The sequence below is a fragment of the Pan paniscus genome, chromosome 13 (genome assembly GCF_029289425.2).
Source record: "Pan paniscus chromosome 13, NHGRI_mPanPan1-v2.0_pri, whole genome shotgun sequence".
Lineage (NCBI taxonomy): Eukaryota > Metazoa > Chordata > Mammalia > Primates > Hominidae > Pan > Pan paniscus.
Window position 1 is genome coordinate 139,079,026 of NC_073262.2, and position 17,097 is coordinate 139,096,122.

General features: G+C 41.6%; 1 protein-coding gene across 2 annotated transcripts in view; it reads right to left on the reverse strand.

Moving 5' to 3' along the window:
• The window catches only part of IQCA1 (IQ motif containing with AAA domain 1), a 180,339-nt gene that overhangs the window by 124,612 nt on the left and 38,630 nt on the right, over nt 1–17,097 (reverse strand). For both annotated transcript variants that reach the window (XM_008965692.5, XM_003813118.6), the window contains exon 6: nt 12,344–12,549. In XM_008965692.5, coding sequence (XP_008963940.1) covers nt 12,344–12,549 — 206 coding nt within the window. The remainder of the gene's footprint in view (nt 1–12,343; nt 12,550–17,097) is intronic.

Here is a 17,097-nt window from a genome sequence, read left to right on the forward strand (position 1 = left end):
TACCTTAGGAAGAGATGGAAAGATTTTCCCATTAAAGGCACTGTCATCCCTTTCTCTTCACCGACCCATCATTCAAAACCTGCGCCATCATTCACCCAGCAACCCCTCCTCATTGATAGGAGCAGGTCATTCCCTTTTCTAACTCAGGAATCCAGAAAGCTTAGGAAAACAGACATAGGAGAAAGGTTAGCAAAATGTTCAGTCATTTACATTTGAATTCACTTCTTATGTACTACTTTTGAAAAGAAGTAATCTTTTACAAGTAGCAACAAGAGTGAGTTGAAGAAAAGGACAACTTTAGGGTCTAGAGGCAAACTCTGAAGATCCCCCAGCCTTATTTGATCAAGTGCTAAATGAATATCTATCATATTTATGAAACACAAAGGCCTGATTGTTTCTGCTCAAAGCAACACATACATGTTGACATACATCTCCAAACGACACAGAAATTAAGAGCGTGCTAGAACAAACCGAATGGCTCTATATCCAAAGAACAGCTCTGTCCTCTGCTGCAGATGCGTTAAGTACCGTAAAGAATATGACTCCCAAGTCCTCTTACTTCCCCAGCTACGGTGACTGCAGCAGAGATGCAGTAGATTTGAGGTCCTCCACTTTCCCAGGATAGCACCAATTTTAATTTTTTTTTTTTTGAGATGGAGTCTCACTCTGTCGCCCAGGCTGGAGTGTAGTGGTGCAATCTCAGCTCACTGCAACCTCCACCTCCTGGGTTCAAGCGATTCTCCTGCCAAAGCCTCCTTAGTAGCTGGGATTACAGGTGCCTGCCACCATGCCTGGCTAATTTTTTGTATTTTTAGTAGAGATGGGGGTTTCATCATGTTGGCCAGGCTGGTCTCGAACTCCTGACCACAGGTGATCCACCCGTCTTGGCCTCCCAAAGTGCTGGGATTACAGGCATGAGTCACCGTGCCTGGCCCAGTTTTAATATTTTTAGTGGTGTCCTTCCCCTCTTTAGAGTGATTCTCTGCCCTGGATGGCATGCAGAGGGCAGCAGTGACTGCTTAGCCCATGGGTTCTTCAGGTCATGCCCCATCAGCAGCAGTGGGGAGCTCGCTTATCACTTGCATTCCAGTGGGATGGACAGAAAAGCACAATAGAGGGTATGCTGGACCCAAGGGTGCAACCTGGGACAGCCTGCGGGCCCATAAAAAGAAAATCCATTCAGCGCCGAATCTGTCTTTCATCATGACTTGGTGCCCGGATAAACCAAGAGAGTCTAGAGCTGCTGGATGTTCTTAACTTGATTTACTGTGACAACCGACATCAAAACCTGTAATTTCACGCGAGCTGTGCACCTGTCCCTAAGGCCTCAGTGAATAATGCCTGGACCTTAAGTTCTCATCCCACCTCTTCCTCCGTTCAACCTAATATCTTTTCCACCAAAGCAAACAGTAGAAAAAGTTATTTTCCTTCTCATATGAGTAACCTACACATGGTTCACATCTCCACAGATCACAGCTGCTTCTGAGAATTTACTAAAAATATAATTACACAAGGAATTCAAAATAATGAGCCTCTAACTCACCTCTCTGCATGTGACCATCAGTCTCCCTCTGTCTTTCTAAAACCTCTTTTTTTCATGCTGAAAGTAATTCATGCTCCATGCAGAAAACTTGGACTATAAAGGGAAAGAATACATACAGCCACGGTCCTCAGAAGATATCCATTGTGAACCTTCAGGTGGTTTCCTTTGATGTCCTTAGAAGTCCTCAGAGAGAACAATTCTGAACTTTCTCTTGAGAAACAATTCTAGTTTTACACAATGCTCGTGTTTCAAAAAGTCTTTACTCACCCAGATTGTAGTTCTCAATCTGCCAGTAACTAGGCAGGTTTTTAGCCAAGTTACCTGACTTTTCTGAGTCTGCTTTGTCATCTGTAAAATAATTGGGGCAAGCCACAGCCAGCTTTCTCAAATCCCGCGATTCTTCTCCTTCTCTCTTTCTCCCCTCCTCCATCTTTTTCTCTTTTCCTTTTAACTACACAGAACCATCACTACGCTCTGCATGAAGATGCTAAGAAGTAGGAGAGAGGCAATTAGGAGTTAGGAAAGACCCAGGTTCCCAGGTGGCACACAGTGAGCCATGTGACTTTGTGCAACCACCATCTGTTTCCAACAAAATGACGCTGACCACCTACCACTCCTCTGCACCACGTGGCTGAGGACATTCCTGCTGGCATGTTCGGAAGGAGGAGACCTACTTGGTGTTGTGGGAATCAGAAACCTGAATATGAATTCCAGCCTCGCCTATTATGAGCCATGAGCCCTGAGAAATCCACTGAGCATGTCTAAGCCTTGGGTTCCCATGACAGCTTCCTGGGGCAGCCCCTGGTGCTGTGCCCTTGCCTGGCAGGAGCAGTAGAGAAATGCAAGTTCATCTGAGAGAAAGGACCAGCTTTTAAAGTCGTGACTAGTGATGGGAGGTGCTGCAGTTCTGAGAGCTTGGAGATACTAGCAGGGAGAGCATCAGGCTGGAGTGGAGGGAGGAACGTGAAGACGCGACATTCTGTCCATTGCCCGAAGCTCTCTGGACAGCGAGTATGGTCGCTCTCGCTATTTGTGGATTAGCTCTCAAATTCGACTGGCATCTACTGGGAAGATGATAGACAAGGAATCTGGAGGTCTCCCCAGGTCCCGCAAGCCTTCGAATGACAAAGCTGAACTCGCAGAACTGTACACTGAAAGGGGAGAATTTTACTGCATTTAAGCTGTATCTTAATTTTTAAAATGAAAACAAAAAAAATAACGAAGCATTTCAAGACCTCCTCCAGAAAGAATGTGCATTTGCTGGCAATCTGGAGGCATGGTGCTCACCTGCCCTGGAGACTCAAGCACATTGCGTGCCGTTTTTTTAAAAATTTTTAGTTTGTCCGCCCTGTTATTATCCCCTCAGCTGAATGCCCACCCCCACCACTGGCAGCCCTTGCTCTCCGCGCCTCCACCACCAGCCAGCCTCTCCTTTTGTAGGTCGGCAATGCAGCATTTTGACTGTGGGAGCCACAGAAGCTGTGTACAGCTGTGAATACAAAGGCCCCAGACTCCAGAATAAAAATATGGGGTACTATGGACATGGGAAACATCCAAATTGCAAGTCATTTATCTGAGAATCTGATGGACTTCCTATACGTTTAACATGATTACTGAGGGTGTATCTTGTGCCACATATTGTTCTAAGGGCTTTATACTTACAAATCTATATTACTCTACCCATGAGGTAGGTACTATTACTACCCCTACCTCATTTTTAAGATGAGGAAACAGAGGCACAGAGAGGTTAAGAAACTGGCTCAAGGTCAAGCAGCCTGCAAGTGATAGAGCCGGGATTTGAACCCAGGCAGCCTGGCTCTAGGGCCTCTGCTCCTCTGCATGTGTGTGGCATTTGCAATGCATTTGTTGATTAGAGATGCAGAAGACACCATCACATCACAAGACTGAAAGCAGTGGCTGGTCTACACCCTCAATCAGGCTCACCTGCTGAGGACCCCGATAACCTCAAGCCCCCGAGTTTTCCCAGGCCACCCCACTTCTGACTGATTATGTGTTGGCTTAAAAGACGGAATGTGGCTACCTAATTTACATCACTTTCAGATTCCTCAAGCTTACGTGAGTTAAAAGGAGTCTGCTAAATTCAGACTAGCAATGCCCCTCGGCCACTGCCAGAGCTGGCACCTGATGGGAGTGGGGTAGAGGGTGGGTGTTTACCTCCCTCTGCACTGAAGAATGAGCTGGATGTCAGGCATATTTTCAACAAATTAAGTAACAAGCGTAGGTGGCGGAGAAATGGCAATGCTCCACGATGGTGCAATTTGGGATTTTCAATTGGAAAGATCCTGAGGCCTAGAATCAGTCCCAGGGTCCAGAGATGACAGCCACTCAGGTGGCTCCAAAGCCCGTGGGGAGATGAGGAGAGGCTGCTGCATCTTCAGTGGCAGGAGCCCGCAGTCCCAAGGCTGGCTGTGGGCCACGCAGCCCACCTGGGCTTCAGGCTTCTCTGTTATCACACCAAGGGGCTGGATGAAGTTACAGCCAAGACCCCTTTACGATACTTTAACATGAAGCTTATTGATACATCCTGAGACCTAGACGGCAGTTCAAGCCGTGAGAAATACCAGTCAGAGCAAGATGTTTTCTGACAACAAGTGTACCCATGACTGCTTTGTCCAATATGGGAGCCACTAGGAACAAGGGGCCATCTAAGCTTAAACTAAAATGAAATAAAATGAAATGAAATAAAAAATTCAGATCCTCAGTCACTCCAGCCACCTTTCAAGTGTTCAGTAGCCACATGTGGCCAGAGGCTACCACACCAGACAGTGCACATCAAACACGTTTCCACCACTGCAAAGTCCTATTGCACAGCCCTGGTCTGGACAAATACAAACGTCTATAATTTCTTCCTTCATTATGAACGCTATTCATGAATGAAAGCGATTATGGCGCTCATCTCATAGAGCTGTTGAGAGTTGTAGTAGACACTGAATAATGATCCCTAAAGATACTGAGTGCTAATCCCCAGGGTCTGTAAATGGTATCATATATGGAAAAAGGGGTTTTGTAGGCGTGATTAAGATCCATGAGAGGGGGAGATGATTGTGGATTAGCCAAGTATGTCCTAAATGCAGTCCTAAGTGTCCTATAAGAGAGAGGTAGAAGGAGATTAGACGCACATAGAAGAGGACAAGGTGATATGACCACAGAAGCAGAGAACAGAGCGATGTGGCCACAAGCCAAGGAATGCTGGAAGCCCGCAGAAGCTGGCAGAGGCAAGGAAGGGAGCTTCTGGAGGGAGTACAGCCCTGCCAGCACCTTGATGTCAGTCTCCTGACCTGTGAACTGGGAGAAAATAAATTTCTATTGTTTTAAGCCACCAAGTTTGTGGTCATTTGTTACAATTCAATAGCAAACCAATAATAGGGTTAAATTAGTTAATGTATAAAGCACTTCAAATTCCTGGTATAGAATTATAGAATGAGTGCTCAGTAATTGTGAGTCTCTATTATTATTATTATTGTTGAATACACATCTAACATGTCCAACCACCAAAATGGTTCTAATTACAAAGGAGGCCAGGGGCGGGGTACAGGGAAGGAGCCCACACTTGAGTTGTGACTGGGAGTAGGAGGTAGGGCCGAAGGTTTAAGTAGAGGGCATCAGTGTTTGCTTGATGAACAACTAAAGCACCTCCAAACCCAAATCATGTTCCTTAAATTGCAATATTTGACAAAAATCACTATTTCAAATTGTTCATCCAGTACAAAGAAAAATAAACACAACTATCACACAATCTAGAAAATTCTAGGCCTGTAGAGCTTAAGTGTGAAGCAAGAGAAAACACACCAGAGTGGGGGCAGGAAGTAAAATTCAAGTGAATTAACTAAAAAACTACAAGAACTAATGTGAGAATTCACTTAGGGATGCACAAACTATATACAAGTATGCAACCAATAATAAGGAAAACATTTGAAGAAAACCTCATTCAAAACAGAAAATGTACATATAAAATGCATAACCCCAATAAGTAATTTGTGGGGCCCAAGTATTTTATTGGCATCACCTCATTTGACCCCACAGCATCAGAGAAGTGATGCCCAGGTGCTCCCAGCCAGCAAAGGGGCATTCGCTGGCAGAAAATGGGCAATGGGCTGCTGGGGACAGTATCATTTTTCTTACTGTTGCTTTCTTTCTCTCTCTTTCTGGCTTTCCTATAAGTCAGTTAAAAAAAAAAAAGGCCAGGCATGGTGGCTTACGCCTGTAATCCCAGCACTTTGGGAGGCCGAGGCAGATGGATTACCTGAGGTCAGGAGTTTGAGACCAGCCTGGCCAACATGGTGAAACCCTGTCTCTACTAAAAATACAAAAATTAGCTGGGCATGGTGGCGGGTGCCTGTAATCCTGGCTACTCGGGAGGCTGAAGCAAGAGAATTTCTTGAACCCAGGAGTTGGAGGTTGTAGTCAGCCGAGATCCCACCGTCGCACTCCAGCCTGGGCGACAGAGCAAGACTGAGGCTCAAAAAACAAAAAAAGGCAAATGATAAACTGAGAAGTCACTATTACAATAATTCAAAAAGCTTTAGCATCTGTAATACATATATAACTACATTTTAGAGATCACTTAAAGAAAAGAAAAAAACACCCAAAAGGGAAGCAGATAAATGACTGGGCATTTTACAATGCTTGCAACGAAGAAACCAAAAGATTATTTAACCTCCCTATTAATACAACACATACAAATTAAAAGATGACCGAGAAACCATTTTTCTTTTATCAATTTGGTAAAATATTTAAAAAGATCATAATCAATTAATTAACTAGTGCATCCATGCAATCGAAAGTGAGGCCATCAAAACAAAGATAGTTTTCCTTGGATGAATATTTTAAGGACAAGCGAAATCTCAATGTTAAATTTTTACAAATTGGAGAAAGAATTCCTAAAACTGTAATTAAAATATATATATACATGTATACACATATATGTGTATATATATGTATACACATATATGTGTATATATATGTATACACATATATGTGTATATATATGAGAGAAAAGGACTGGAAGGAAATTTATCAAAAAATTTCATGGTAGCTATCTCTATATCCTCACAGATGATTTTAATTTTCCTCTTTAAGCTCTATCTTGAGAATGTTCTACAACGAACATTACTTTTAACATTGGGAAAAAAACTTCATATACAATAACGTAAGAATTGACTTAAAAAACAACCCCTTATGACAACTATAAGTGCTGACTCAATGAGATAAGCATAAGGATTCCAAATCGTGGGAATGCATATTAAGTGCAACTTTTAAGAATTTGTTGAGCCGTCATTGTGTGTCCTATTGGAATTTATCCTGAGGACTGACCGTGTTTCATGTTTCAAAAAACAATATTTGCTTTTTATTTGCCTTTGATTTAAAAAAGCAAGGAAATGGATTTTATCAAAGTCAATCAGATAAGTGTAATCCAATTAAGGAAAATAAATTCACCCTTGACCTTCCATTACTTCAAAAAGAGGCATTTTTACATCTTTGTGAAGTCTGCACAGCACACCCACGAGGATGACTCTAACTGGACTCCAAACTGTCAGGTCAAGGACACCGGATAAAGTGTTCTCAAGGGACAGGCCAGTGAGGGCTGGATCTTCAAAGGGCATCCATAAACCCTGGGACAACTGAGAACGTGCTCCCAGGATGATATCCAGAGCTGCTCCTGTCTCCCATGACCCTGCCAGGACCTCAGGTGGGGAAGCAACTCACATCCACGGCCAGCCCCGTCTCCTTGCCCTTTTGTCAAAAGATGGTTGCCACGGGTGCCCAAGGTATTATACTCATTGATGTTTCTAAAATCAGGGTGTCTTAAAAATGTAAAATCAACCCAAATAGATGGCCTTTCTTTGTCCTCATATTTTTTAATGAGGGTTTCTATTATAAAAATAACACTTATTTTCTCTACTTTTAACAGTACAGAAAAATATGAAACAAAAAGTAACCCCACCACTCTAGCAGCTAGAAGTAGCCATGCTGACAGTTTCTAGTGTATCCTTCCTGAAATTTCCATCCATCTGCAAATACATATTTATTTTATTTATTTATTTTTTGAGACAGAGTCTTGCTCTGTCTTCCAGGAGGGAATACAGTGGTGAATTCTCGGCTCACTGCAACCTCCACCTCCCAGGTTCAAGCAATCCTCTCGCCTCAACCTCCCGAGTAGCTGGGATTACAGGCATCCGCCACCATGCCAAGCTAATTTTTGTATTTTTAGTAGAGACGGGGTTTCACCATGTTGGCCCAGGCTGGTCTCGAACTCCTGACCTCAGGTGATCTGCCTGCCTCAGCCTCTCAAAGTATAGGGATTACAGGTGTGAGCCACCGTGCCTGGACTGCAAACATAGATTTAATAAGTTAAATGTGTTTGTGAATATATACAATACATATATTTTAGCATATTTGGGGTTACAGTTGTACATAGTGCTTTCAACTTGGTTTTGCCACTTAATAATAAATTAGATTTTACCCTGTCTATATGAAACTAAAGAATCATTTCATTTACAGAAAATATATTTTTGAATACCTATTCTCTGACACACAAGAAAATGGGGAAAGTTCTGGATAAGGGAAATTCATGAACATTGAGCACACAGCATATAATCCTTGTTAATTATGGAAAGGAAAGTTTTAGGTGTAAAGCAAAGTGATTTAATCAGAAGATTTAATTCTTTTGAAACAATGCCTTTCTACCTGCATTTCCATGATTGCAACTGCACAAAATCATCCCAAGTATATGTTCTCCAGACCCAATTATGTAATTGAATAAGAATGAAAAACTGTAATACCATTGGCTTGCACCATTCACTGCTTATTCATGAAATTTATATACCAGTTTCATCCTAGTACCAGGCACAGTCTTAATGGGACTTGCAGTTTACATGAGAGAGGGGGCATCTGAGTGAGCAGTGGTTACAGCCTGGAGAAATGACAGTGGCCCACACTTAGAGGTCTCAGCACCCTTCATCTGTTCACAACTCCATGAAACAGGGACAATTCTTGTCCTTATATCACAGATGAGGAAACTGACGCACAGAGAAGCTAAATGACTTGCCCAAGCTTACACAGCTATTTTGCGGGAAGCAATGGCTCCAGTTTGCATTCCTAATCATTGTGCCAAACTGCCTGGAGGAGCAAAGTGGAGGGGCTCTCAGAGCTCAAGGAGGAGACAGAAGGAACCTGGGAGGGAACAGTCAGGGGGCTTTCATAACAAAGCACTATCAACTTGAACAACAAAGTAGTGGGGCAGCACGGTGAGGGAAGGAAAGAGAGGAGTGAGGGTGGGGACCCTGAGCCCTTGGGCCCCATCCTGTAAGGGCCTCGGTCAAAGAGCGGGGTGAATGTTGAGACCCTAGCAGAAGCCCTGGGGTGGCTGAGAACTTCGAGGCGGTGCTCATCTTCCCACCTGGGCAGCATGGTGTGGGGCTGATGGTAGCAAAATGGAGGGGACCTGCTGGATAGGCCCCTGAGACCTGGGCCTGGTACCACCTATGCTCATGGGGGAGAACCAGCAGCCAGCAGAGCCGGGCTCAGACCCAAGAGGCTTGGATTGTGGGTGGCCAGTGCCTGGGGACACGTGGCAGAAACCATGGGCTGCAAAGGAAGTCCCCAACAGACCAGGTGGGCCGTACCAGTGCAGCCATACCACATGGCTGTAGAAACCCACCAGGCGCTGGGTGTGGTGGCTCATGCCTGTAATCCCAGCACTTTGGGAGGCCGAGGCGGGTGGATCACTTGAGGTCAGGAGTTTGAGACCAGTCTGGCCAACATGGTGAAACCCTGTCTCTACTAAAAATATAAAATTAGGCTGGTATAGTGGTGTGCACCTGTAATCCCAGCTACTCGGGAGGCTGAGGCAGAAGAATCGCTAAAACTTGGGCAGCAGAGGTTGCAGTGAGCCGAGATCACATCACTGCACTCCAGCCTGGGTGACACAGTGAGACTCTGCCTCAAAAACAAACAAACAAACAAACAAAAAACCACCAGGGTATGAAACGGTGTGCCTGGCACTCTTTGCCCCAGCTGACAGCTGTTGGTGTAATTTCCTTTTACAGTCAGATGCAGTAAGGAGAAGAAAAATGAGGCAAGATTCTTGAAAGAGAGACATTTAAATCGACTTCAAATTTCCCCACGAGAGACAGTTAACCTGAAAGAGACTACTTTAAATCAGAAGAGACAGAGTCACCTATAATTGGCAAATGCAAGTCTTCCCTCCCCCACTGCTTTTTAAAATTATTTATTTATTGTCTTTTTTACTGTGAGCCATTTTTGGTGAAGATGCAAGTCTTATACCACGAGCAGGAGTGGGAGTCTGAGAACGATGGTAGCACCGGAAAACTGGGTTTTGGTATTCTGGGTAACAGAACATGATATTTTAAAGAACGAAAGCATTGGCATTTTTGCTGATATACTACCATTACTATGATATATTTCTAACAGCTTTATGGAGGCCTGAGTGATATATAATAAACTGATCATATTTCAAGGATAGAATTTTATAAGTTTTGACAAATGTATGCTCTCATGAAACCATCCCCAGAAAGCAAGGAGGAAAGGGATGGAGAAAGAGGGGTATGTGCACATCAATACTGTCTGCTCAATTAACAGCAGCCCTCTGTCTCCATTCATCACTGACAGTACAGAATTTACACAACATCAAATTCCTCATTTTAAATACCCCTTCATTCAAAATATCCCATTTTGCTATAAAATATACCTGATAAATAAGACATGGAAAGAAAACCTCACAAATGTAATCAATTCTGCATTTTTAAAAGTCATCACTTTTAAAATTGTATTGTAGGAAAAGATGGAACTCTCAGTCAAAAACATGTCATTGAAGCAAACATTCATAAAGAAACTTTGATATAAAATTGAAGTATTATTGAGGAGATGGTGTATTAGGATCCCACATAAAGTTAACACAAGAAGTTTATAGTAGTTTAGGTTTTTGTAAATCACTGTAAAAGTAATTGATATGTATTAGATATCTATTGCTGCATAACAAGTCACTCCGAGCCTTAGCAGCTTGAAACAACAAACACATATTGTGTCATGGTTTCTGGGTGGGGAACCAGATGTGGCTCAGCTGGGCGCCTCTGCTTCAAGGTCTCTCACAAGGCTGCCATGAAAGTGCTGGCGGAGACTGTGGTCTCATCTGATGGCTCACCTGGGTCGAGGGGATCCACTTCCAAGTCTATGCCTGTGGTTGGTGGGCAGCACTTAGTTCTCAGGCTGCTGGAGGGGGCCCTCAGCTTCTCACTGGCTGTTGCCTGGGAGCCTCCTCCAGCTCCCTGCCTTGTGGGCCTCTCCACTGGGCAGCTGACACAATGGTCACTGACTCTGAGCCAGCAAGGGAGAAGGCAAGTGAGAGAGCAGGAAAAGTGAGCAGGATGAAAGTGATATCCCATCACTCTAGCCATATCCTTGTCTTTGGAAGTGTTACTAGGTATAGCTCACACTTCAGGGGAGGGATCACTGGAGGCCAGCTTAGAGGCTGCCTGCCACAGATATCTTTTAATAGAATCTTTTGAGAGAAAGTTTGATTTTTCTATTGCCAACATTTAAATTCTCTGGTCCTAACCACAGTTGGCGTCAGAGCATCTTGAGACCTGAAGTGATATGATGCAATACCCCATCAAGAAAACAGATGGCCAAGCCTGCCTTCTATGGCTCCTGGGACTGATCATAACAATCTGCCCTCTTTTCTTCCCTTCTTGAAATAAAATTGATTTAAAAAACTCTTCTAATTAGGTTACCATCAAAGTGTTCTGCTGTGTAGAAAAATTCTCTGATGAATACCTTTTACAAACCATCTTTTGTAAACAAGTTTTAACTCATTTAACATTTCATTTAAGAACATTAAAGAACACCCTTAAATATGAATATGCCTGGAGGCTTGTCTCCAAAACTACCTATCTACCCATCTGATAAAGTTTGGATGCCCCCTCCAAATCTCATGTTGAAATGTGATCCCCAGTGTTGGAGGTGGGGCCTGGTGGGAGGTGTCTAGGTCATGGGGGTGGATCCCTCATGGCTTGGTGCTGTCCTTGCTATAGTGAGTGAGTTCTTGCAAGATTTGGTTGTTTAAAAGTATGTGGCACCACCCCCTGCCGCCGACCACGCACTCTCTCTTTAGCTCTTGCTCTTGCCATTTGATGTGCCTTCTCCTGCATTACCTTCTGCCGTGAGTTGAGTTAAAGCTCCCTGAGGCAAACAGGAGCAGATACCAGCATCATGCTTCCTGTAAAGCTTGTAGAGCCTTGAGCCAATTAAGTTTCTTTTCCTTAGAAATTATCCAGCCTCAGATATTTCTTTATAGCAATGCAAGAACCACCTAACACACCATCATTCAAGGAGACCTGATGGCCAGGTGTCTAGTCCCAGGAATCAGCAGCTGCCTCAAAGGATTATGACCGAGAGGGACCATGATTGAGAATCTCAAGCTTCTTACAAGTAGAGAGGCTGGCTAGATGCCAGAAGGGAAGGTTATTTCTGGGTCCCCTGACTTTTGGACAGACCTGGCCTGTGAAGTCCTGCCATCCTTGGGCTATGTCAGGCACCCATTATATTCCAAGCCATGTGGTCACATAGGCACTATGTGGGCCGTTTTTCCATATTTAAAAAAATTAATTTCTGAATTCTTAGCCTTGGCATTTCACGTTTCTAAAACGAAGCCGAGAAACCTCATGACTCTATATCAATATGCTTCTGTGCTTAAAAACATACAATAACCTCAGCCACTAAAGAATAGACTGGATATGTCACGATGTAGCTCATGTTCACCTGCATTCGATGAACCAATGCCGGATCTGGTCTTGAAGGTTCTCCTTGATATCCACGCCTTCTATCAACTTTAGGTCATTCTTGATGGTAACCAGGGCTTCCCTGTAGTCCTCTTCATGCTTTCTCTGCACCTCATTCCGCAGGTGGTCCACCTTTTCAGCCTGGATTACTGTAGCACTGACTTCATTAAAGAGAGGAGGTGGATTCTGAAAATATATACAAGCAACAAGGTTTGAGGTCATAAAAGTTACAGAGTTGGTAAAAATATCAGAAACTGAACAAATGTGTTAATATCTTCCATAGTGTCTTAGCAAAGGCAAATAAGAAATACAAGCATCCAGAGGAAGCAAAGCTAACTGAGTGCATTTACTCAGTGTATTTAATCCAAAGTCCCTGACATAATGCTTTATGTTCTTTTGTTTTGAAGTTTTCAGCTTCAGTATGTTTGAGGTTTCTCTCCTGTCAACAACATAGATCTGGATTAAAAAAACTCAATCTGAGAATTATAGAAAAGAAAAATTTTATTCATTGTACAGAAGAAACATTTGGAGATAATCTTCTCAAGTTTTTTATCTAACACACTTTCTTGTTTTTTTTTCTTCCTTTCCTACCTTCTGTTGGATTTATGTAGTTTTGTTCATTCTTGTCATGCAGTGGTTTAAAAATTATACATCTTATTTTAATCTTCTACTGGTTATCTTAAAATTTTAACATGTTACTTAACATCTACATTTCTATCTGTCTAGAATTTATCATAATCTAGAGCTTCTTTGAACAAGTATAGGACCTATGCATGTGTTCACTTTTCTTCCCACAACCTCTCGTTTTATAATATCATAGACTGTAATTAATTTTGAAAAGCAAGATACGTTTACATTTAATTATGAGATGTTCTGGTTTCTCTGTTTACCCTTTGCATTAGTCCATTTTTGCACTGCCATAAAAGAATACTGGAGGGTGGGTAATTTATAAGGAAAAGAAGTTTATTTTGGCTCACAGTTCTGCAGGCTGTATGAGAAGCATGGTGCCAGCATCTGCCTGGCTTCTGGCGAGGCCTCAGGAAGCTTACAATCATGATGGAAGGTGACAGGGAGCCAGTGCCTCACGTGGTGAAAGGGAGCAAGAGATAAAGAAGGGGAGGTCCCAGACTTGTATAAACAACCAGATCTTGTGTGAACTGAGAGAATTCACTCATCACCAAGGGGATGGTGCTAAACCATTCATGAGAGATCTGCCCCCAGGATCCATCACCTCCCACTAGGCTCCACCTCCAACACTGGGAATCACATTTCAGCATGAGATTTGGAGGGGACAAACATCCAAACCATATAACCCTTTTCTTCTTTTTTGTATTCAGTTTTCATTTTGCTGAAGTATGTCCTTGAGTGTAACTTTCAGAATGAATATGTACAGCCATAAATATTATAAGGACTAGCATTTCTAAAGATGTCTTCATTTGGCCCCTCCCACTTGAATGGCATTTTGGTAGTTCCCTTGAGGAATTCTACTTCTAATATGTAGAGTTTCCAGTTCCTTTTTTGCAAATTTAATTGTTGTTCCTTTGCAAATAAGCTGTTTCCTCCCTGAAAGTGTTTATAATGCTTTACTCTTAGAGTTTTGAAAGTCCATCAAAATGTATGTAGGTGTAGGCATTTCTTCATTCATTGTTTTTTCCTTTGGTAGGTCTATACAATATAAAGAATTGCCTTCAACTCTTCAAGTTTTCCTTCTATTATTTCTTTTTCTCCATTTCCTTGTCTGCAATAAACATTAGATAAATGCCAGACCACCAGATTGATCTTTCACGACTCTGAGCTTTTATATTTTCCATTTGTCTATTTGCACTAGGTGATAGTGCAAATAGGAGAAAAAAAATCACTATGGTATGGTGCAAATAGGAGATTTCTTTAGCTTTATCTTCCAGAAACAATTTGACTTTCAGTTACGTGTATCATTTGGATTATTTAAATTTTGCAGTGGTTATTGTTTTAATTTTTGGCATGCTCTTATATTCCCAGAATAGTTTCTTATTTTATACTTGTGCCTTCCTTATTTTTTGTAGCCACTATGGCGAACACTGTTGTGATTCTGGTCATTAGGGCAGGCTGCACCAATAGCTAAGTGGGTGAAATCCAGGAATACTAGGGAGCTCTGGAGTAAAGAAATGTCCAAGGGTAAGAGAACAACATTAAAGTCCATTTTGAAAGCTGTGAAACAAGAATATGGCAACATTCAAGACCCTGTTTAGAAAAGACATTAGCAAAACTATAAACTTAAATCAATTACTTGGAAAAAAACATTATCTTAAAGATTCAATTCATGTCATAAACTAAAATAAATTTTAAATGAATTAGTTAAATGTAACACAAATGTACACACACATATACACACACTCTCTAAGAAATACCTATCAACCTCTGGAGGTGGAAGGGATTTCACAATGAAGATGTCATTAAAATACAGTGTCCACTCACCCCATAAAATCAGTTAAAAGAGAAAAGGAAACCACATATATCATACTTTGTAAATATATGCATTAGAAAATCCTAAGGAATTTGAGCCAATTTTCTAAGTTTAGTAAAATGAGAACATATAACTTTTCATTTTTGGAGACAAGGTCTCACTCTGTCACCCAGTCTGGAGTACAATGGCACAATCTCAGCTGAACCTCTGCCTCCCGGGCCCAAGTGGTCCTCCCACCTCAGCCTCCCGAGTAGCGGGAGTACAGGTGCACACCATCACACCTGGGTAATTTTTTGTACTTTTTGTAGAGATGGGGTCTTGCCATGTTGCCTAGGCTGGTCTTGAACTCCTAGACTCAGGCAACTCGCCTGTCTCTGCCTCTTAAAGTGATGGGATCACAGGTGTGAACGACCATGCCCGGCTGAGAACATACAACTTTTATGATGCTAGAAAAAAAAACCCTAAAAATTACTTTTTAAAGTAATATAAAAGCGAATATGGAATGAGAATTACAGAATCATTTTAAAGAACAATGTTAAAAACAGATGATCATTAATTGCCTCAATAAAGGTACTCAAAAGCATGACTTTTCTTTATATTATGTATTTTGTGTCAAAACTGAACAGTAGGAATTTCCTTTATATAATCATTAAAAATATCCAATTCTTATGTCGTCCAGGTAATGTTTTTCATTCCTCGTGCTTACATCTTAAGTGTGTAAGACAGAAGCATAAATTCATATAGAGACTTTAATCTCTCCAATGGCTAATTTAGTTTTCACGGAGATGTTAAAATGCATATCTGCAATAAATGACTCAAATTTCTTTTTGCCTCTGATGAAGGTGTAAAATTGTTTTGAAGTCTTGTATTAATAATGTCACAATTATCTACTGTATAATGTATCATCTGATGTTGCTTTTCTCCAAATTACGTTGTTCCTGTTGCTATTTGAAGATTTCCTTCATAGATGTTTACAGACAAACTATATTTTACCTGAGTCTTTTCTCCTTTCATCCCTAAAAATGAATGAATGAGCAGGTGACTTTGATTTGTGTCTTGTCAACAGCCCTATACGAAGTGTCCAAGAAACTTCCTAACACTTCCACAATCCATGAGTGCAACAAAACACTCAGCTGTCATTGGATTTTCCTAATAGCCCCTTGGCATGGTTCCCATCTTACATATTCCTGTACCACGTTTCTTTATTCATGTCCACATCTATTTTTATTTTACTTTTATTTATTTATTTAGTTTTTGAGACGGAGTCTCACTCTGTTGCCCAGGCTGGAGTGCAGTGGCGTGATCTCAGTTCACTGCAACCTCCACCTCCCGAGTTCAAGTGATTCTCCTGCCTCAGCCTCCTGAGTAGCTGGGACTACAGGAGTGCACCACCATGCCCAGCTAATTTTTGTATTTTTAGTAGAGACAGGGTTTCACCATGTTGGTCACACATCTGTTATTTGAGGTAAGAATGAAGACATGACTATCCCACTTAACAGATGAGGAAACAGAGGTTCAGAACTCAGTGACTTTCCCGTCATTCCATGTTAATGAAGAATCCAGCAGTGAGGCTTCCCGGCTCCTTTAGTGCTGTGTTTCTCCTATTACACCATGCTGTGCTGTTAGTATGTGTGTATTCATGCATGTTTCTTGATATAGACTTTCTCTGACAAAAATACATTTGGGTCATTTGTGGCTCCTTTCTCCGGTAGCTTTTGAATTTAAAGGTTATAACATATTTAGGTCCTATGTTAATGAGCAGCTTTTCCTTTGGGCTAAAACATCTTTTCCTCTTTAGTAACTTTGGTCATGTGGAATTCAAATTTGTTAACTCACTGCATAAACAGCAACTCATTTAAAAATAAATTACAAATATTAAAGGAAGATAGAGAACACGATAGTATGCTATATATTGAAATACATCAGCTGTAGAATAATGCATCTTAATGAAGGCTTCCCATGTGAATAAACCATTATATTTACAAGCTTTCCATAGTTAATGACCCAGAACTGGATAACGAAACCTACATTTATAGCAAGGTCCTCTGTCAGCAAAAATATACATATTAATAATTGATGTTGCTGTAAAAATAGGACATAATGTGATGCCTCCTGAGTTTGCGGGGAAATAGGACTACATGGTCCATTAACTTAAAATGCTTATCTAATGTTTGATGGGCTTTGTCTTTAAAAATCCTTCTTCAAATTAGTAAGAGAAAATGGACATTTGTCCAAATGAAAGTCTGCTCAATTTATCAGCTGCAAATATACTTGCAAATAAGTGACTGAAT